The 23,532-nt window shown below is 39.5% G+C and overlaps 1 protein-coding gene across 1 annotated transcript in view; it reads left to right on the top strand.

Moving 5' to 3' along the window:
* Positions 1–23,532, top strand: part of CORIN (corin, serine peptidase) — a 267,360-nt gene that overhangs the window by 156,668 nt on the left and 87,160 nt on the right. Inside the window, exons 6-9 of the mRNA XM_059923062.1 lie at positions 8,040–8,153; positions 17,608–17,715; positions 20,178–20,288; positions 22,695–22,811. Of these exons, the coding sequence (XP_059779045.1) occupies positions 8,040–8,153; positions 17,608–17,715; positions 20,178–20,288; positions 22,695–22,811 (450 nt within the window). The remainder of the gene's footprint in view (positions 1–8,039; positions 8,154–17,607; positions 17,716–20,177; positions 20,289–22,694; positions 22,812–23,532) is intronic.

Raw genomic sequence — 23,532 nt, forward strand, 5'->3', positions numbered from 1 at the left:
TTACCCCACCTATTCTCTGAAGAATTGAAAGCTAAGCCCCTTCCGCAGTTCTTCCCTTGGATCCTTGTACCTCCCTAAGGAGGGAGAGGCCCCCCCCAAAACATGCCTGAAGAATATTTCTTTTCACCTTTTTGAGTGGGGATTAATTGTATTAATTTGATTAAGTGAATTAACTTGATTTAGAAAAATAAGGTGATGTGGCATTTCTTACCTCATAGTATTAGACCCACGCCCACTGCGTTTTCACACAGGGCTGTCCTCAGTTCACTGTGGTTCCCGGTCTCACCTCTCATGCTTATTTCTCTTGTTTTAGACCTTTCCTAAACTCCTCCCTGCTATGCCCGCCCCTCTTAAGAAGTTACTCCTCTTGTGTCCCATTCTTTCAAGTCTAAGTATAATGAAAATCTAAACATTCTATAATTAAATTCAGAGCTAAGTGTTCATTGCCAAGAAAATTAATTAAAAGCTCTGTCAGACTTGAACTGAACACTTAAAATCTTAAAGGTGAAGGGGTTTTCAAACTTGTTTTTGGTAGCAGAAACCCATTTTCAAAGGAAATTGTACACGGACTCAAATGTATAAAGCAGGCAATGGTAGAGTTCTCTGGTTGAAGTGGAGTAGGGGACTCAAGACACCCCCTTAACCCATGATGTGGCCCCAAAGTCCCTTGGTATCCTAGAGTTCATCTAAAAACCACCATTTTACCCCAAGGAATGGGTAACGTGGGTGTAGGTGTTGGGAAAATGTTAGATACATCATCACAGGTCGGTGGGGAAGATTATTTTAGGTAGAAGGGTCTTTGATACTCATTGTCCTAACATATGAGCAGATGCCGCTGAGAAGCCAGACTTGTCTGGGGGTTTGAGTGAGTATCCTGCTGTAACAGAGAGCGATTATTATATTTCACCAGCAGTTTATTCCTCTGGCAATTAAAATAATAAAATTGTAAGATATTTATTGCCTTTGAACATGTAGGACCAAGAAATAGGAGTGATCATGTGGTCCTGCTGGGCACCTTCTATTCTCAGTCTTCATTTATTCATTTAACAAATATTTAATTCCACGCCAGACTCAGGACAGGACACAACAGGGAGAAAAACTGATAAAGTTCCTTCTCTTAAGGAGCATACGTTCTAGAAGGGAGAGGGTATAAGCAAACAAATACTTATCTTCTGCTAATATAAATTATGTGAGTCATAAAGTAACAGGGGTTTGTTTGTTCACGTTCTGATGGTACTATTAGAAGGGACTAGCATGGGTGCCCCTCGCCCCCCATGTTTAACAGATGTCTACCAGATGAGGAAGAGGAAGAAGAGAATGAGAACGATTTCTCACCTTAGAAGACAGGTACTTCTGAGGAAGTCACACTGTAGTGATGGGATTAAAGGGACAGGCAGATATAAGACAGGCTTCATTTTTAGATTATAACTATATTCCTGACATCCATGATCCTCCATCCCTGAGCTCCTGTAGCTTCAAAAGTGGTCATCATTTATTTGATCTGAGCCAACCTATAGGCAGAACTTAATACCCCTCCCTGCTCCCTCCAAAGAATGTACTCACACAAAGCATTAAAAACCACATTTCTTTTTGCCCCACTTCCCTTGTAATCTGCTGCCCCATTTATCTATTCTCTTCTGCAGCAAAGGATTTGTCCTTCCATTCTGAGCTACTTCCTCTCTTCTCATTCTCTCTTCAACATACTCCAGCAGACTTTTGTCCTCACTGCTCCATTGAAACTGCTCTTATCCGCATCCCCATTTCTCAGTTTCATCTTACCTGACTTAGCACCAGCTTCTGGCACAGCTGATCACTTCCTCCTCTTTGATACACTTTCCTTTCCTTGGCTTCCAGGATAACATACTCACCTGCTGGGTTTCCTTCTACCACCGGGGCCACTCCTCAGCCTCTTTGCTGGCTTCTCCTCTTCCCTGTAGCTGTTACACATGGGGTTTAATAGCTCAGCCCTTATCCATCTTCGCTGCACCATCTCACTGAGTCTTCCTCTTCACTAGCCATTCCCCTCATGATCTCATCCAGGCACACCGGCTTTAAGTCGATTTGCTGATGACGCATACATTTATATTTGTAGTCCTGTCCTCTTTCCTGGACTTTGAACTTATGTACCCAGTTGTCTCCTCAGCACTTCCAGCTGCACATCTCTTGTATATGTCAGACCCAGCGTGTCCAAATGATAACTCCTGATTTTTTCCCCTTGGTCTTTCTCTTCCAGTAGCCTTCCTCATCTCAGCAGATGGCAGTTCTTGTCATCTGGCTGGAAACTTGAAGCCATCATTGGCTCTTGCCTTTCACAACTTTCATCTAATGGGCCAGGAAACTCTCCTGCCCCTACTTTCAAAATACATCCAGTATCCAATTGTGTCTCAGCCCCTCCACTGCTACCACCTCCAAGCCGCCATCATCTCTTCCTGGATTGCTCCAATAGGCTCCTAACTGTTATTCCCTACTGTGTCCCTTGCCTCTCTGGAGTATTTTCAACACAACAGGCAGAGATCCTTGAAAACATAAGTCAGATCATGCTACTCTTTACTCAAACCTTGTAATGACTCTTTTTTTTTTTCTTGTCTAAGCTACAAAGTCCTTACAAAGCCCTCTGTGGTTGGGTCCTCTCTTCCTCTCTGCCTCATCCCTTAGCTTCTCTACCCTTTTACTCTCTCTGCTTTAGCCACATGGGTCTCCTTAGTGTTCCTGATGCCTGCCAGCGTGTTCCTGCCTGAGGGTCTTTGCTTCTGGGCTGAAATCTTCCTCTGAGATTTGGTTAACTCCCTCCATCTTTGAAGTTGTTCAAATGTCAACGTTCAATGAGACCTGCCCTGGCACCCTAATTAATCTGGGGACCTGTATTACCCCGTCCCCACATCTCCTATCTCTCTTAGTCTGTTGTACTCTTTTTTGTCTTTATAGCACTTATTACCTTCTGACCTAATATATAATAATTTTCTTCTTATTATATCCATTGATATTGTTTGTCTCCGTAGACTATAATGTCTGCAAAGCAAGGGTTCTATTCTGTATTCAAGCTCTTAGAAGAGTGCCAAATTGATTAAATAAATGAGTGAGAATATCAGAAAGCAACATAATCTTTGCTGATTCCCTATGGTAGATGGAGGAAGTGATTACACTTCCCATCAACAACTTGAAATGTCCCTTTAGATATTTCTGTTTTCCAAAGAGTCTTCTCTATACAGCCCCTCAGGGAGACTCAGCCAAGTTTGTAATTTCTCTCTCTCCCAAGACAATGCCCAACAGCACAGTTTCTTCTCTCTCTCCAGGGGGATCTCATTCTTTTCATACAGAGCTTTTTGATATCCATCCATACCTACTCCAGACATCTTAATGTTCAACAAAAGGAAGGGCCATCGAGTACATATGACTTAGAAGGCAGAGTAAAGACCAAGTTTAATTGTTGACCGTCCACTTGGATTTCCTTTCTCCTCTCTCACCTCTTATCTTTCACTCCAATCTTCTTATCAACCTATTATGGGGAGACACAACACTCTTCCCAAGAAGTATTCTTGCATCAGCTGCTATAAGATTACACTCATTCTTTTTCATATGGTCAAATAACTTTGTAAAAGGTAAGAGCAATAGTGGTTTATAGTAACTTAATTTTGAGCAGCATGTGGAATGAAGTGCTGACAAGCTCTCAGTATGGGTGTAGGGGACAAAGCTGTGTGCCAGGTCGGCTTTCTCTTCAGAGATAGAGTTGAACTTGAGCTTTAGACTTTAAACAAGGACTCAAAGTCATGGTGAATGAGGATACTATGCAGTCAGAGATTGGTGAGTAATTTCTGAAAAAGACTCTAAAAGTTAACAAGCAGAGTAATGAGAGCATTTGCCAATATAAATGCTGCCCATAATACACAGACAGAGAGAACTGATAGGGCTGGAAGCAGCTGCAGAAAATCTAAAGTTTGTTTCAGGCTATGGATGTTATTTCAGCAGACTGTTTTCGGAAACAAGAAGACTGAAAAGAGCTGATCATCCGCAGGGGTGTATACTCTTCAGAATCCATGAAATTCAGAAGTCCAGGTGATTCATAATTGTCCTCATCATTTGGACATGTAAACCAGTATCTTAGGCAATAAGTCTTTGTATACTGCTGTCATTGTGTTAATATTAATTAATTGTCACATGTATAAATGTAGGTAACTTTGGTGGTGAAGCATCTTTAGTTAGTAAAAGTATCTTTATCAGATGATGATCGGTAGAATACATGCTACGTGAAGGTGGGGAAGTAGTTTTGTTTTCTTTACTGCTGTATCTGTAATTACTGCTACAGTAATGCCCAGCACATAATAGATAGTAAACATTCATTCAATCAATGAAAGAATCTTGTAAAGTCATTGCCATTGATTTAAAGTCCAATATATACCTCTTAGAGTTATAGATGATGTTAGTGGAAATGGTGTCAAGACTGTATAGCATGACTTCACCTCAGGGAATCTCCCTTTATCATCTTAAGGGCTCAGTCTAAAGGCTATTGGAAGATGATTGTTATAAGACAGTGAATTATGGTTGAAAAATCTCTCCAGAAACTTGTTAAGAGCTCTCTCAGTGTGTTCTCCAAAAACCGAGAGTTCACAAAAATGTCATCTCATCTGGTCCAGTTCACCTGAGGACAGATGTTTATCTTTTGTTTAGCGAGAAAAATAAAGGCAAGTTTGAACTTTTACCTGAACCTGGTACCCTTGAACTCAGCGCCCATCAACTGGCTGTGTACTAGAAATGGGGAGTGGGTATGGTGTGGAGGATTAGACCTGGAGCCCGGACCTCACGATTCTGGGGTGGTTTTCACCTTTTCCTAACTCCATGGCTTTGGGTAGATGCTGTCTTAACCACATGATACTCTAGTTCCTCTATTTGTAAACTATCACTTACCCCAAAGAAGTTGTGATAAAATTCTTACCTGTGTACTTTATGGGGCTCTTTGGAAATTGTAAATGAGATATGTCTGAAATGCTTTGCTAGTTGAACAGTTTTTCACAAATAATAGTGGAGATTCTGAATACAGGTTAGGAAGAAATCAAACAGGAAGAGAATGTACAAAGCTATCCTGATTGTACAAAAATAGTATTGATTAATGAAACTATGAATGTCCAAAGAACTTGCAAACAAAGAATAAGAAGAAAGAAACAATTTTCAATGTCCTAAAACCATGGGCAGCCACATCTCCAACTGGGAAACCACACAAAAGAAATCAGTTTCTGATGCATCAGCAAAGACACAGGATATCGATAATCAAAACAATGCAAGCAATGCCGTATTTTAAATTTGGTCCAGGTTTGATATAACCATACACAAGAATGGCTTTATTGGAGTAAAATACATAGGTTCTTAAACATGAAACCTAGATGTTAGCTATTTAATGTTGAGCTTTCAGCTACATTTCCCAAGGACTCATCAGAGCCATAATGTAAGGAATGCAATAATTCTTCTGAGGCATTGCAGCTGCTGAAATGCAGGCAGATGGAATTTCTGCACTCTCTACTATAATGCAGAAACAATCTCACAATAGGATAAACACTTATTCCTTGAAAATTTTCTCTTAACCCTAGAGAGAGGCTATTGTATAGACTGGCCAGTAAAATCTTTAATGTTTTGGTTTTTCATTTTATATCTGGTTTCCTGTATACCCTTTAGGAGTCTCTGTCTGTAGCTATAGGAGTACAGTCCTGCGCCGAATCCAAGACTATACAAAACATAAGCATGTTTCATGTCTTGGCAGTTGAAATCCGTAGATGCCATTTGTATTGGTGCAGAAATCATGGGATATAATGGAAAACCAGACTTTCATTGTTGATATTGTGAAGGTTACACATGAATTAGCATCAGAAGAAACATACCAAATTGACTAGTACTTAATGTTCAGCAAATCGAAACTGATTCCTTGATAGCATTGGAAAATAATCCATCAATTGCATATTTTCTTTTGCCTTGTGACAATATATTGTGCTCCATTGAGATGGAGGTGACTTTTTCCCGTTAATTAAGAACCTCCTGAGTGCCAGCCACTCTGCTGGGGAACACGGGACATATGAGTGGCATGGACCTTACTGCCTGGAATGTTCAGTCTGAACTTTTCCGCATTTCAGCTTCTGAGTTAAATGCTCCATGCTTCCTGGTTCCCTTTAGTTAGACAACAAGGTTCATCTCATCAAGGAGCACGGTTCAGGGGGGTGGTGACAGTGACCAGCAGGAGACCACAAGGCTGATCCCACTAACTTTTGTGGCAGGGAGACAGAGAGTTACACAAACAAGTTTCGGGAGGGTTATATTTATTTACCGTTACTCTGAATTGGGAACTCATGAAAAAAGTTAGTTGTTTTTTTTTTTTTTTCTGATTATAAAAGTAAGACATGATCATTATAAGAACACTTGTAAAATACAGAGTAAAATACAATGAAGAAAATAAAAATTACTTTCAATCCCAATACCAGGGATAATCATAGTAACCTTAGATATGCTTCCTTCTAGGCCAGATTGTATTATGCTTTTTCAGAACCAAATGCTGTTTTTAAATTTTTTTATTTTTTTAACTTAAAGAAAAAAATTTATTTATTTATTTATTTATGGCTGTGTTGGGTCTTTATTGCTGCACATGGGCTTTCTCTAGTTGCGGCGAGCGGGGTCTACTCTTCGTTGCGGTGCACGGGCTTCTCATTGCGGTGGATTCTCTTGTTGCGGAGCACGGTCTCTAGGCGCACAAGCTTCAGTAGTTGTGGCATGGGGGCTCAGTAGTTGTGGCTCACGGGCTCTAGAGCGCAGGCTCAGTAGTTGTGGCACACGGACTAGTTGCTCTGCGGCATGTGGGATCTTCCCGGACCAGGGATCGAACCCACATCCCCTGCATTGGCAGGCGGATTCTTAACCATTGCTCTACCAGGGAAGTCCCCCAAATGGTGTTTTTCCACTTAAATTATCTTGAACTTTGGCCCAGGACATTATTTTTTACAATATAATTTTCAATGGCTATAACAGTATTCCTTATTATGGAGCTATCAAAATTTATTTAACCAGTCTCCTATCATTGCATAGTTGTTATTTCATAGTTTCCTTGTGATAAACCATGATGGTATGAATATCCTTAAATATTAAATTTTGCACTTATTCATAATCATTTCCTTTGTATGAAGAGCAGAAATAAGATTTCTGGGTCAAAGGTTTACACATTTAAAAAGCATTTGATGCATATTACCACATATTGAAGTGTATTTTAAAACCCATTTTGTTGAATTGACATCCTTTCATTAATGGTTTCCCTTAGAAAAATCTTTCTAGCTTCTTCTCTTACATTCTGTGTCTGATGTAATTTTGAAACAATTGAATATTTGTTGAATTTTGAGAAGAAAAAGAACACTGTAATACTTAAAGCAAAGAATACTAAAATGCAACCGTGTTAAGGAAAAGAATGAAAATATTATTAGCTAATGTTGTTTCACATTCCTTATGCCAAAATAGACCCTGACATTTTTAACTGGCATTTTTATTAAAGCAAGTAAATAAATATATTTCAAATACAAGGCATGGGGTCTCTAAGCCTGTGTTCAAGCATGTATCAACTGTTCGTAACTGTACCTTTCTCTGCAGGACATTGAGCAGCGGTGTAGAAAGAGAGGGTTTTTGTGGGGTTTTTTTTAATGTTTGTTCAATAAATAACATTTCACTTTGAAATAATTTTCTGTTATTAAGAAAAATACTCCCATCTGGTATTTTGTCCCCACCTAAGTTGTGCAATTGACGAGGCTGCTGTCTTGTGCTGTGAAAACCCACTGGTGAATTTCCTTTTGCTTTTCTCAGGCAAACACTCTTTGTAGTCTTTCCAGGTAATTTTACAATTAATGTTCTAGAAGGTCAGAGAAAAATTGGTGATAATGAAACTGAGGGAATTGGGAAGCACATCTGTTGAATAGCAAGGGAAGGTTTTCTTTCTGTCCTTTATTTCTCCTAATTTTAAAAGGGGAAAAAAACCACACCTCTTATTTATTTTGGCATTGTTTTTCTGCCCTTTTTTTCAGTGCTCTGCGGAGGGGGCGAGAACTTTCTGTGTGCCAGTGGCATCTGTGTCCCCAGGAAACTGCTGTGTAATGGCTACAACGACTGTGGCGACTGGAGTGACGAGACTCATTGCAGTATGTGACAGGCTGTGTGGGGTTTGTCTGGGGGGGGACAGGGATTCCACTCAGGGGCCTGGAAACCAGCGCCGTTCCATTGTCCAGTACTGACAACCACCCGGCACTTGGGTGGACTTCTTTTAGTTTGCTTTTCTTAAGTGAGCAAATGTGTTTATCTTCCCTCACTCCGTGTGACAGCTGCGTGTTTGCACACCTTCCAAAGGCCTGATTTCATTAGGAACTCGACAGCTAGATGTGCGTTGGAACAGATCAGGGACTGAAGTGTTTTTGCTTAAAGTATCTTAAAATTGGGAAAAGGCTTTCTGTTTATTTTGTTTGGGTGAGAGTTTTTGTTTTTGTCTTTAGAGCTTTGAGTATAAAGGTCAACTTTTTTAGAAAAAGAATATTTTTAATAGGAAAATTTTTTACCCTCATGATTTTTAACAGTGGTGACACAGAAGATGCAAAATCTTTTGTTCGTTTATGCTTCCTCTAAATCTGGAGAGAGTGATGGCAAGGACTGTTTTGTATCCATGGATTGGTAGATTCAGCCTTAAATATCCTCAATTTACTTACCATTGATTTTGACTTACCAGTCAAAATGACTTACCAGTCATTTTGACCAAAATGGTGGTTTGTCCAATATCGTATTTGGCTGCTTGGGCTGCCTTACAAAATACCACAGGCTGGGTGCCTTAAACAGCAGAAATGTATCTTCTCACAGTTCTGGAGGCTGGAAAGTCCAAGATGAAGGTCCAACAGGGTCCGTTTCTGGTGAGAATTCTGTTCCTGGCTTGCAGGCAGCTGCCATCTGCCTGTGTGTTCACATAACCTCTTTGGAGAGGCGAAGGGAGAGGGGAGGAGAGAGAGCTCTGCTGTCTCTTCCTCTTCTTACAAGGGTATGAGCCCTATTCAGTTAGGGTCCCACCCTTATGACCTTTATCACCTCCTCACAGGCCCTGTCTCCAAATACAGTCATGTTTGGGGTCTAGGGCTTCAACATACAAATTTTGGGCAGACACAGACATTCACTCCATATCAGATTTATATTCAGTTCTCAAATTGATTTGCAATCATGCAACAGATAAAAAGGAAAAATTAGCCTCAAGAATACATTGCAGGATCTGCATCCGAAACAGGACCATATGCAATGGTGTTCAAATTGCTTTCTAATGGTTATATGACCAGCAATAGTTACTGTGGGAAAAGCTGTGTTTTATTCCCTGTAGGGGTTACCAAGGCTTTATAAGGGCTCATCTCAGTTGCTCACCTGAGTTGAAAGATTCCTCTGGTGTGTTTGCCAGGTGGACCAACTCTTCTCCATATGAAGGGTTAGGATGCTTATTTACCATAAGTTTTGAAAGACAGTATATTATGGTAATATTTAGGGTCAGTGTTTCCCAAACTGGTGTCCCATAGTACCTGAGTCTTGAAAAATGCTTGGGAAAAAAATACGTTTGAGAAATGCTGTCTATCAGATCTACTTCTTAGAGAGCTACAATACATATTCGTTCATTAAAGGTTCTGATAAATCCCACAGTTTAAAAAAAACACATTAATTTTATCTTGACTTGGTATTTCCTCAAAATTATTTGTTTATGTATACCCTCACCTTTAATTAATTAATTTATTTATTTATTCGTGCATTTATTTATTTTGCATAATATCTAGCATCCTGTAGAATTTCAGTTAAGCCACCATATTTTTTGGAAATGTTTTCACTAAGATATTTGTTTTTATAATTTGGAATTCTCTCTTCAGAAAAACCTATGGCATGTGATTGTACATGAAAAACATTTTTTTAGGATGTTTATTTACATTAGGGAGTATTGCTGTGGACTTGGGAACAAATATTGTGTAAAGCACCTACAGTAGGGATTTTAAGTGGTTCAGTACAATTATATACAGTAATGGGAGTTACAGTGGAATCTCTTGTTTATCTCCCAATTATGGCCCATGTTATGTCATATTCAAATTCTGCGTGTGCCTCTACCCCCAGTGCTGGGCTAACACTGGCTTCATGATTATGTTCCTCCACTACACTGAGCATTGCACTTTAAACAGTAAGAGATTTCTGCTGCATTTGTTGAAACTGAATTTGAAGGAGTAAATTTTCCTAGTCAGTGACTGAACAAAGAAGGTAGTATTATTATTATGCAAGGTATTCAGCAATATCCTAGGAGTGCAAGAGTTTATTAAGACATGGGCCTTCTTCATAACCACACTTCAAAAACCATTTGGCTTAGTTTGTTGAGGAAATACATCCCTTCAGAATACTTGTCTATGAAAATGCTTAGTTGGACATTGAGAGCTTTGCATGCAATTGTTCCTGACCTTACAAGGACATCTGCCTCTGAGCTTTAACATTCAGTGCTTGTGGCATTTCAGCATGCATGTTTATAGAAGGTGCCACCCTCCTGTTGTCACCACCCTGCAGTGAAGGAATAGTGTTAAGTCTGAATTAGGGCGTGGATACAGATCAGAGCTGGAATGCAACCCACAGATACTCCTGCGGGGAGAAGGAAACTTTGCTGGGCTTCCCAGTGGGAGTACAAGGATTTGCCACGTTCTGAGGGTCCTGGCGGGTACAGGAGGGGGATTGCCTTCCAAGGAAGGAAGGGAAGGGATTTGCTATTTGTGAGTTCCCTAATCAACTGTACAAGAAGCATTTACCTACATGATTTGATTGAATTTTCAGCAAACGAAGTATTATTCCTTTTTGTTCAGATGCAGAGCGGAGGCTCACGGCCATGAATGAATATCCCAGTGGCTCAAAGTGCTAGATTTGAACCCCCTCCTGAATGGGTCCGAATCTAACTGTTTTCTCTAAACTGTGCTGCCTTTGACTTGCCCATGTCCATAAAAGTGCGAATTTGGTGACTGATTGTACTTCGATCATTCATAAGACAGGAAAATGTTTAGTTTGGATGCTCTATTATGCTGAGGGAGATAATTGTCTTTTACAGGGGCTCTCCAGGTATCTGGGCCTGCTTACTGAACCTCCCCCGGCAACTCATTTTGCCATGTTTATCAGTCTCTTCCTAATCAGTAAAATGGACCGATTTCTAACCACCTAGAGCAATTTTAGTGGTATAGTGAAAAGGTTTTGAAGATTAAGGGTTGTTTTTTGTTTTTTGTTTTTTTTAATTTCTAGCTCTGTAGCTCGAGGCAGGCTCCTTCTCCAGGTTTTCCTTGTCATCAAGGCTGGCAGCACAATTGCATTTCCAGGAAGCCCCACCTGCGGGGATTCTAATTCCATTGGTCTGGAGGGGGTGCCCAGGCAGCAGTACCTTTGTAAAACTCCCCCAGTGATTCTCATGTGCAGCCAGGTTTGAAACCACTGCCCTAGAGGGTGTCTGGTGTCTCTTTTGCTGCTAACATTCTATGATCTTTTGATTCTATAACCAGCCGTAGGACAGTGTCTGGTACAGAGCAGGTGCTTAGCAAATGCATGAGAAAGCCTCCAGGAAAATGGTTGTCACTGGGAAAATAGCTGCCACAAAGTCCCCGTACTTTGTGCCACATAAACCTCTGTCAAATACTTTTGGAAGTCATTTGCTCTGAATTTGGGGTAACACTGGTTGATTTATTTTTGAGGACTGTGGTGAACTAATTATAGTGAGTTAACTAATTATCCTAGTTAGTATAATTAGTTCTACTAATTACCACACAGTGTAGTGATTAATATTATAAGGTCTTGAGTCAGGCTGCCTGTCTTCCTATTTCTTCTTTATCATTTCCTGCCTCTGTGAATGTGGAAAGTTACTCAGTCTCTCTGGGCCTCAGTGTCCTTATCAGTAATATGGAGACAATAAGTAATAGCAACTATCTCTAGAATTGTTGGGCAGAATAATGAATCACTGGATGTCAAGCACAGAGACCACTGTCTGGCATGCAGTAACTCTCAAAGGGCATTAGGATTTGTGGTTGTGATTGCGGCTGTGATCTTATTCTCCACGCCCTCCCTCCTCCCAACACTGCTCCCACCCCTGCCCCGCCAAAGGTCAGGTGATACATTGTAGAGGAGACAAATACTACAATATGCACAACGGTTTTAAAAGCAGCACCACACGAAGCTATGTAGAAAGGAGGCCACCCAAACAGCACAAAATAAAAACTGATATTCCAAATAATGTTTCCGAGTCGTCAAAAAAGGCTGTACCTACCATAGTTTCTTTACTAAGATGGGGTGCAAGTAAATACTAGAAAGAGTTCCACCACATTAATAAAAATAAAAGTATTTCATTCTACGCCGATGGAGGAAGCTTCAGATGTCTGGAAGGTTCACTTCTGTTTAGTGGCAGTCTGATTATGCGGAATCAATCAAATTATTGAATAATCTTGAGTTCCCACTATGTGTGAAGCATGTTCTAGATACCTAGTAAATGTAGAGACTGTTAAGACATGGTTTCTTGCTTCATGACACTTTTAATCTAATCAGGGAAATGGCATATAAAAATAGAGATCATTAAACATAGTGTTTTAGAACAATATAATAGATGTCACCGAGCAAAAGAAGATTGTGTAAACAAAAAGGTCCTGTGAGTAGAGAAGAGCGTGGATCACTGGTTGCCAGCTTGGTGTGGAGAGACCTGATGGAAAAGACGGGATTAGAACTGGCCTTGGACTGAAGTGATGTTTGGATATTCCAGAACAGTAGCTCTCAACTGGGGGCAGTATTTCTCCTGGGGGGTGTTCTGCAATGTATGGAGACCTGTTTGATTGTCACCACTGCGGAGGCTGGAGGGAATGCTACTGGCATTTAGTGGGCAGTGGCTGGGAATGTTGATGAACATCATACGAGGCACAGGGTAGCTCCCCGCAGCAAAGAGTCACCCAGCCCCAAAGGTCAGCAGTACTGCCGTTGAGAAATCCTCCTTTGGAGCTAGAAGTCAATAGGTGAAAAAACCCCAGGAGGTCAAGAAGCCCGGGTCACTGTAATAATCTGGGCAACTGTGGGCAAATTGGTTAACCTCTTTGGTCGTCTCAAAACGAGGGCGTTTCGGGATGGGAATTGAGCATCCATACTTGTATCCTGAGTTGAGGCAGCATGATTATGTTTATAGACTCATAGAGACTGAGCCAACTGAATGAGGCTCGTGATAAAAGGCTTTCTGTTCCTTAGCTCTCCCCTGTCATTTAATGACAATTTTGAGGGATAAAATTTAATCATTGTGATGCCAGACTGAAATAAATATTAACAAACAAGAACTTCAGAAGTAACATTTTGTATCAAGCTCTCATTCAGAAAAAAAGATCTGTATCTAGAAAAACACCTACCTTAGGTTACACAAAATTATGCTTGTATTGAGCGAGAAAATCACAGCAAGCAGCTTTTGCAAGTTTTGATCGTTGGCCCCAAATTACACTGACAACATCTCTTTTCAGTTCAAATGAACATTTATTCCAATAAAAGGAGGCACTGTGATCTTTGCTATGTGCTGTGTATTTCTGGGTGTGCAGTGCCTTTGGTTAAGGTTTTGTGTGTTTACTAATTACACAGACCTTAGGGAGGCAATAGTTGTTTTCCAAATGCAGCTAGTTTTGTATCTAACCGGAAAATGGCATCTAACCAAGAAAGTCATAACAGTGGAAAGTTGCATCTGCACCTGTGTGAATAATGAGGAATTTTAAAAAAATGATTGAATCATCTTCACTTATGAAATAAGTTAATAAGTGACAGCGTTAATTTACAAAGTATGTCCAATGAGGTGCTTTATTATGAATTACCGGGGATCCCAGAATAGGCCACACAGAGGGGCCACTTTGGAAACTTTCAGTGTGTTCTCAGGTTAATCAGATTCTGAAAGGAATATTTGATTTCCCAGTCCTATCATCAAAAAAATGAAGTGTACTTCTTAAAAAAATTAATTCGTATGGTTTAAAATCTGTCACCCCTCCACCCTGTCTCCTCCTTCAGGTAATGTAAGTACTTCTGCACTGATGGTCACGGTGAGGACCCTGGTACTGCTGATTCTAGCATGCCGATTCAAAACTTCTCACAAGAGTTGAAAATGAAAATCAGAAAGATCTTTTAAAACTTCCCGAGGAAATGTATATATCTTGATGCACAAATTCCCCAACCCTGCTCAGTGGGCAGGAGAACCAGAATCATAACCTTTCTTGACTCAGCCTCTGTGTGTGTGTGTGTGTGTGTGTGTGTGTGTGTGTGTGTGTGTGTGTGTGTGGCAGCAGTGGGGTGCAGGGTGGGAAGTTAGTGCCCTCTGTTGAATGGGAGGAAATAGTACGGTCAAGGTGAAAACTGGGATCTCTTTTTAGTCCTTGTATTTTCCCTTATGATGGTTGTCCCAGAGGAAATGAAAAATTGAAAGTACTTACAAAGTTCTGTATGTGTATAAATATGAGCATATGTGTACGCACGTGTGTGTTTGTGTATGTACACATACACTCACCCTCTTAATGATGGCTCTGAACAGATGATCTCTAAGGCCCATTCCATTTCTAAAATGATGTGATTCGAAGAGTATTTAAGTAACTTTTTTTTAGAAGAATGCTCTTTGAAAGAGAAGTTGATGAGTCATGTGAATAACAAGTATAATATTTTGATGTGGCTAACAGTTTCACTGATCAATGCCCAAGACTTTTTTTTATAAATTTATTTATTTATTTATTTATTTTTGGCTGCGTTGGGTCTTCATTGCTGCTCACAGGCTTTCTCTAGTTGCGGCGAGCGGGGACTACTCTTTGTTGCAGTGAGCAGGCTTCTCATTGCGGTGGCTTCTCTTGTTGCGGAGCACGGGCTCTAGGCACGTAGGCTTCAGTAGTTGTGGCGCGTGGGCTCAGTAGTTGTGGCTCGCGGGCTCTAGAGCGCAGGCTCAGTAGTTGTGGCGCACGGGCTTAGTTCCTCCGTGGCATGTGGGATCTTCCCGGACCAGGGCGCGAACCCGTATCCTCTGCATTGGCAGGCGGATTCTTAACCACTGCACCACCAGGGAAGTCCCTTTGCCCAAGACTTCTGATAATAAATTGTTTGGGATGTTTATAGTAAAGAGGCACCCATCACCAGTTGTATGAGATGCAGACGTCTGCTTGAGGAGGAACAGTTAGCTGTAATTCAGGAGACTGGACTGTTGACCATTAGATTCTTGGTCTTTATCAGCCAAGCAGACTGATCCTCACACGTGCCTCCATTTCTCATCTCTTTCCTTTGTTCTTGCTATTGCCTCTATTTGAAACCTGCTGAAGTTTTCATTCCATCCACTCTACTAAAATCCTGCTCATCTTCCATGATCCCTCTCCAGCCTTACGAATCTATTTTTGAACTTAATTCACCTTAAATAAGGGAAAAAATAATACATTTAAGAAATCTAGTTTCTATTACATGCAGGCTTTACATGTATTTTAAACATTTTTACAGCTTTATTGAGGTGTAATTTACATACTGTAAAATTAACCCATTGATTTTTAGTAAATTTATAGAATTGTGCAACCATCACCACAATCTACTTCTAGAACTTTTTCATCTCTCCCCACACTTTCCTTCTACCTATTTGCAGTCAGTCCCCACTCCCACATCTCCAGCCGTAGATAACCACTGCTCTGACATTTGTCTCTGTAAGTTTGCCTTTTCCAGGAACTTCATAAATTGGTTGCATAATACGTAGTCTTTGTATCTGGTTTCTTTCACTTAGCATAATGTTTCTGAGCTTCATCTATGCTGTCACATGTATCAGTAGTTTGATACTTTTAATTGGTGAATAGTATCCCATTGTATGAATATACTACATTTTGCTTATCCATTTACCAGTCGTTGAGCATTTAGATTGTTTCCAGTCTTTGGCTATTATGGATAATGCTGCTGTAAACATTCACATACAAGTCTTTGTGTGGATATATGTTTCACTTCTCTTGGGTAGCTTTCTAAGTGTGGAATTCATGAATCACATGATAAGGTTATAGTTAAGTTTATAAGAAGCAGCCAAACTGCTTTCCAAAGTGGCATTATTATTTTACATCCCCACCAACTATATATGAGAGTTTCAGTTTCTTAAAATCCTTGTCAGTACTTGGCATTATCTGTCTTATCTATTATAACTATTTTAGGGGATATGTAATAGTATCTTATTGTGGTTTTACTTGCATTTCCTTAATGATTATATTGAGCACCTTTTCTTGTGCTTATCAGCCATTCATATGTCTTTATGAAGACTTTCTATTCAAGATTTTTGCTTCCTTGTAATTGGATTGTTTGTCTTATTATTGAGTGTAAGAGGTCTATATATATTTTGGATATAAGTCCTTTATCAGATACATGCTTTGAAAATATTTTTTTCCAGTATATGGCTTCTCTTTTCATTTTTAAATAGTATCTTTGGAAGCACAAATATGTTTAATTTTAATGGATAACCATTTATTATTTTCTTCTTTTAAGCTTGTGTTTTATTGTTATATCGAAGAATTCTTTGCCCTCCTCAAGGTCACGAAGATTTTTTTCCTATGTTTTTTCCTAGAAGCTTCATAATTTTAGCTCTTACATTGAAGTCTAGAATCCATTTTGAGATAATTTTTGTGTATGGTTTGAGGTAAAGGTCAGAGTTCATTTTTGCATATTTGAAATCCAGTTGTCCCAACACCATTTGTTGAAGAGTATTCTTTTCCCATTTAATTGTCTTGGAAACTTACATTAATTTATTATTTATACCTTCCCCTAAACTCTATTAAATAATTGCTCTTATCCTAATTTCAAAAATAAGTTTACAGACTTATAAATTGTAACTAATACACTCAAATTCCCACAGCTAATAGATAATAGAACCAGGATAGGAGTTCTGGTTTACCCAAGAACAAGACCTATCTTCTTACTAAAATTTCCTTGCATGATGTTTATTCCAACATTAAACTATAAGCTTCCTGAGGTTATATATCACTTATTCTTATCTTGGCACCATAATCTAGGACAGTACTGTTTATTTGAGGGTCATGCTGTGAAACATTCAATTGACTTAAGTGATGTGAAAGTAAGTAATGACTCTGCAATCTAAATGACTTTTTCTCTTCGTTATGTTTATGCTTACCATTGACAAAAACTAGACTTTCATTTTAAAGGAAACATTTTTAAGAAATAACTACTCACCCTCTATTAAGTATTCATTCTGTATGAACATGAACTTCATTAGGAACTATGGTGAGTTGAGAATGTCTTTTCTCATATTTGACTCTAAAGGAGCTTTCAGGTGTCATAAAGCGGAACTCAGATAAATACTGTCAGGAAGTGATAAAAGCATTGTCTTGGGAGCCAGAGGGTCCTAGTCGTGGTTCTTCAGTAACTTGTTAGGTGACCTTGAGCAAGTCATTAGATCTCTGCACCACAGTCTCCTCACCTGTAAAAGCATAGATGTGGACCAGGTTACCATTATGATTTCCCTCCCATGATATGCTTTTGTTATATAAACTACTACTGTAACATCCTGTTCTGCTCTAATGACCCATCAGTGGCTTCTCTTATTTTCAGATTGCAGCGAGAATCTGTTTCACTGTCACACGGGCAAGTGCCTTAATTATAGCCTGGTATGTGATGGATATGATGACTGTGGGGATCTGAGTGATGAGCAAAACTGTGGTAAGTTGCATTATTTCCCTGAAGGTTTTCATTTAACACTGCAGAAATTGATAATCAAGAACTTGTAGCTCATTGTTTGTTAATGTGATTAGTGGGTGAAATTACAAAATGATTGGTTTCTTAATTTTCAGAAAGAGGAAGTTTTTTAAATTATTAGTCTCAGTCATGTCTGATGTGTAAATGTAAGATTTCTTACAAAAAGTCATACTAAGGAAATGCTAAAGATGTGGAGTAGAAATGGGAGTTAACTTTTTTTTTTCTCTTTGAAAATGTTTGGTTTCTTCTCTGGTTGGAGCCGGTGGCTCATGCTTAGATTTTGAGTTCTTGAGCAAAACTTTGCAGACAGATGTATTTTCTGTTCCTGATCCCCTTATTATGTATAACCAAAGACCCCTCCTTTATTTGATTGCCACACACTACAGGGGCAACTTCTGCAATGGGGATATCGAAGGTTAGAAGGGTGCATTTGTTTTATGTACAAAAACTGATCTTAACTTTTAAAGAAGGAACCTACCTACTAGTTTCACATTTGTACCTGTAAACAGCATCTTCCCGATTCCTCACCCTCCCAGCCCCTGGTAACCAGCAGTCTACACTCTGAACAAAATCAGATTTTTTAGATTCCACATGTTAGTGATACCACACAGTATTTGTCTTTCTTTTTCTGGCTTATCTTATTTAGCATAAACTTATACAACACTATATGTCAGTTATATCTCAATTAAAAAAAAAAAGAATGACCCTACCTTTAAAAGAGCCGAGTTCAATTCTGAATGCCCTCTCATGAATTAAAACCAGCAAAATTCTTCTTGCTTATTTACCTTTCTGAATGTGTGATTAGCTTTTGAATTTTTTTTTAGGTAGTATTTTATTGAGTGACAGAAGAACTTTCTAATATGAACAGAAGGGTGAGGTGAGGCAGGACACTGGGCAAATGATGTGAAATAATATTCAGCATTAGAGAACATCAAAAGAAATGCTGGGGGAGGATCAGGGGAATGCCTCGGAGGAGTGGTGAATGTCAGAAATGGCCCCATGCTGGGAAACTCAGTAGTTTCTAGAAGCACCTGTGTAGCTGCCCCTCACTGCATCCATAAGAATGTTGGAAAATGTACATATGTGCAAAACATCGCACGGGTCACTAGATAGATATGGATTATCTTCTGGGATTGAGTAGTCTCGGGACACAAAGAATGAGACGCCATTGTAATTGTATACATCATAAAATTTATAGTTTGGGACCTTAGAGATTATCTACTCCAACTCCTCCTTTTACCAATAAGATAACTGGAGAAAAGAGAGTAAAAATGAGGGAGGGGGGAATTGAGTGTAGCTTGGTAGTTCAATAGGTCAGTGGAGAAGACCAGTGTATAGTTGGCGTGTGAAAGACAGTGGTCTTACCAACTCAACCTAGTTCCTATGAAGGTAGTAGGATATCATGAGGTTTGTGCTCTTAGGATGACTTTGTTTCTACCTAATGGTAATAATCACGATGTCCTCTTAGACCATTCTCTGTCCCGCTGCCCATCTTTAGCAGGCTGAGCATGTGCTGGTTCCCACGCATGCATCCCAGCCATTGTGTCTTTCTTCTTTTCTCTGTACCATGTCTTCCATCTTCTTCACTTAATTGCTCCCCTATATCCTTCAAGATCCATGGTCCCTCCACAGGTCTGTTAAAGACAGTGGTGCTGTTAATGGAAGTCCATGATAGTTCCTCATTATGGAATCTGTTATTCATGAATCTACATACATCTTTTAAAGGGTTGTTTATATTAAGGTTATTCCATGTCTCATATCAAAGAATCCTATAGGTTCTGCCCTCTGTGAGAAGAAACATCACTTAGTTCTCCTTTTTCCCCAGGAATATATAGTTTGGGACAGAGGTTAAATCCAGGATAAGAAGAATCATAAAAAAAAACCCAAATATTTTGCATTTCTTACCCAGCAGTTCTTTCAAGTATGAGTTATATATGTAGACAGTTCAATAGAAAACCTAAGCTGAGCATCAGGCAAGTTGACAGGAGGAGATACCTGCCTCCGCAGTTTACCACAGAGAGATAAGTTGCAATTCTTAGAAACATGACAGAGTTGTCACGAATCATCAAATCAGCTATCTACATTGTGAAACCCAAATCACAGTTCTGTTTATTTGAGCCAAATCACAAAATTTTCATAAGGAAAGAAAACAATGACTAAACGCAACAAAACCCAGAACAAACTATGGGTCCTAAAAGAGCTGGGCGGTTGTTATCCATCTGAAAAACAGTCAGGTCTTACCCCGTAGTGATAGTGGCCAGAGGGCCACATGGTTGGCCGGGAGGTGCCAGACCCAGAGTAGAAAGGTTATTGACGGTATTGGAATAATTGGAACAGACTCTCTTCTACTGGAACCACAAGCCATACAGTTCTAAGTGTTTGTCATGCTGGTTCTCTCCATCCTCCTGAGTTTTGGTTTCCTCCAGATTGCAACCCCACAGAGGGGCATCGCTGTGGAGATGGACGCTGCATTGCCATAGAGTGGGTGTGTGACGGTGACCATGACTGTGGGGATAAGTCCGACGAGGTCAATTGCTGTGAGTGCCCTGAGGGTTTTCATTTTGCTTATTTTTCTACTTCTGCCTGTTTAGTCAAATGCACTCAAGGTTCACTATCTAAACAGATTCTTACACTTTGGTCCTAGCCTATACAGATAATAACTGAGTGGTGTGATGGCAGTAACAGCATAGTGTAACTGACTCCCGCATCTCTCTCTCCAAAACTCCAAGCCTGATTTGGCTGCTCTGGCCAAGCGGGTGGCAGTTTTCTTTCTCATTGTCCACAAATATCCTTTCTGGACCTGTGACTTTGTCAAAGGGAATGTTCTTCCTGGAGACTGGGGCACTTTTCTTCTGCAAACAATATATGAGCAGTTAAGTGGGAGCCTCCAGAGGTGCTCTCAGGTACCACGTGTGGGAGAACCGGGGGAGAACTGGCAGAGATAAGAGAGCCTTCAGTGTTCATGGAGTTACACAGAGTGTGCAATAATATTGTAACTTTAGAGCCCGTCTTATTTCTGGGTGAGTATATCCGGAGAAAACTCTAACTCAAAAAGACACATGCACCCCAATGTTCATTGCAGCACTGTTTACAATAGCCAGGACATGGCAGCAACCTAAATGTCCCTCAACAGACGAATGGATACAGAAGATGTGGCACATATATACAACGGAATATTGCTCAGCCATAAAAAAGAATAAAATAATGTCATTTGCAGCAACATGGATGGACCTAGAGATGATCATACTAAGTGAAGTAAGCTAGACAGAGAAAGAGAAGTATCATATGATATCACTTATATGTGGGATCTAAAAAAATGATACAAATGAACTAATTTACAAAACAGAAACAGACTCACAGACATAGAAAACAAACTTATGGTTACCAAAGGGGAAAAGGGGGTGAGCGAGGGATAAATTAGGAGGTTGGGATTAACATATACACACTGCTACATATAAAATAAATAACCAGGAAGGTCCTACTGTATAGCACAGGGAACTATACTCAATATTTTGTACTAATCTATAAGGGAAAATAATCTGAAAAGGAATAGATACATATATATATATAACTGAATCACTGTGCTGTACACCTGAAACTAATACGATATTGTAAATCAACTATCCTTCAATTAAAAAAAAAAGTCTTCAGGTAGCTATTACACACCTGCCTAATAAAATCAAATATGGCTGATCACATTTTATTCCCTAGAAACTACGGTATACTCAGTAGGGGATAATAAAATGATTGAATAGCAGCAGCTATTTGTTAAAAGAGAGTAATATTGATCTGAAAGAGTTAATATGGTGCATTTTATGCAAGTTCAAACTAATTAAACTCTTTATTCCTTCTTTTGCTTTCTAATAAAAGTAGGAACAGCTGATACATATGAGATTGACTATTTAATCTACCTATAATTTGAGGCAAAATTAGAAATGTAGGTTGCATGGTTTTTATTTTGACATAAGAAAAATCACATAAATTAATTAGGAAATGCAATGCCCAGCTTTCTTCTTTCCTGAACTTGTTTGAACTGGAATAGTACCTGAGTCCTTGCTTAGTGGACATAGTGGAACAGAGTGGACTGTATTTTGATGGATCTTGGAAAAGCGAGGACTTGGTGCTCATGTATGTATTTATGTATGTGTGTATGTATGTATGTGTGTATGTAGACCATAAGTTGGTGAAGGCCGAGGTCATATGATACATGGGTTTCTAACGTTCTAAAAGACAATAGGGATAAAATTAAGACAACCTTCAGAAATTGGAAGGTTAATGGCCACTAGACCATCCCTTTTAAATGTCAGACGTCGTAAGCAAGTTTTGAAATAAAGTGTTTATTGTGGGGTAGGTACTATGCAAGTCCTTCACATACACCACTTCATTAGTGCATTAGGTCAGGTTGGTGCAGAATGAAATGTTGGGGCTTGGGTTAGAAAAGCTTGCCTTCACATTCTGACCCTACCTTTTAACAGCCTTGAGACTTTGAGGCAAACACAAAACTCTCTAAGCTTCAGTTTCCTTATTCTAAACAAGGTCGATAATATCCATTTGCAAATTTGTTATGAGGATTTGAGATTAGACACCTAATACTCCTAGCACAGTTATTGCCATATAGTAAGGCTTTAATAAATTGTAGCTTTTATATTAGTAGTATAACTACTACCATCATTAATACTGTTTTTCACCATGCAATGATCAAGAAAAAATTTTTAGTGAGTGCTGTTTAATAAAGGAAGAGAAATTCCTGAAAGGAAACTTTCCATTCCAAAAATACTTGGAATGAACAAAATGAATGATATATTCATTCATTTATGCAAAACATTCAGATATTTAGAACACTTCATTCTTGGTGATGCCAGATAAATGGGAATCATTGATGTGATCTATAGACTGAAAGAAGTAGAGATAATTAAAATGCATGTTATTTTGGCATTTCCTAGCGTGTCACAGCCAGGGTCTGGTGGAATGCAGAAGTGGCCAGTGTATCCCCAGCACTTTCCAGTGTGATGGAGACGAGGACTGTAAGGACGGAAGTGATGAGGAGAGTTGCACCAATGGTAAGTGTGTGCTCCAGCCCCGGAAACGGTCCTTACCGGCGGGCCTTTCCTTGGGAGCAAAGCAAAGCAAAAAGTTGGAAGTTACCTAGAGCTTAAAGGATCCCCATATAAATAATGCCAGATTGCCTAATGCACTGGTCCTCACAGCTCTGGTCAGCCAGAAACCCTTGCTTATGGTAAATGTAACTCTCATGCAACTTACACTGAAAAATCACCCCTAAGGGTGAAGAGTAGAGGTTAAACACTTAAACAGCATGGGCAGATTCAGTTAGATGTTTTATGGGGAAACACCACGATAAAGAGAAAAGTGTAGCATATAGTATTCAATTCAATTCGATTTCAATTAGAAAGAACTGGCTTCTGAAAGTAAATGTAACGGCTTCTTAAAATAACCATGTGCAGAGAAGCAGTTTAATGCCTCACATTACCAAGCAATATACTTTTTTTCTTTTTCTTTTTTTTTTTGGCTTTCAGGGAATGGTTTTTATTTTTATTTTTTATTTTTTTAACATCTTAATTGGAGTATAATTGCTTTACAATGGTGTGTTAGTTTCTGCTTTATAACATAGTGAATCAGCTATACATATACATATATCCCCATATCTCCTCCCTCTTGCATCTCCCTCCCACCCTCCCTATCCCACCCCTCTAGGTGGTCACAAAGCACCGAGCTGATCTCCCTGTGCTATGCGGCTGCTTCCCACTAGCTATCTATTGTACA

Source organism: Balaenoptera ricei, chromosome 5 (assembly GCF_028023285.1).
Source record: "Balaenoptera ricei isolate mBalRic1 chromosome 5, mBalRic1.hap2, whole genome shotgun sequence".
NCBI lineage: Eukaryota > Metazoa > Chordata > Mammalia > Artiodactyla > Balaenopteridae > Balaenoptera > Balaenoptera ricei.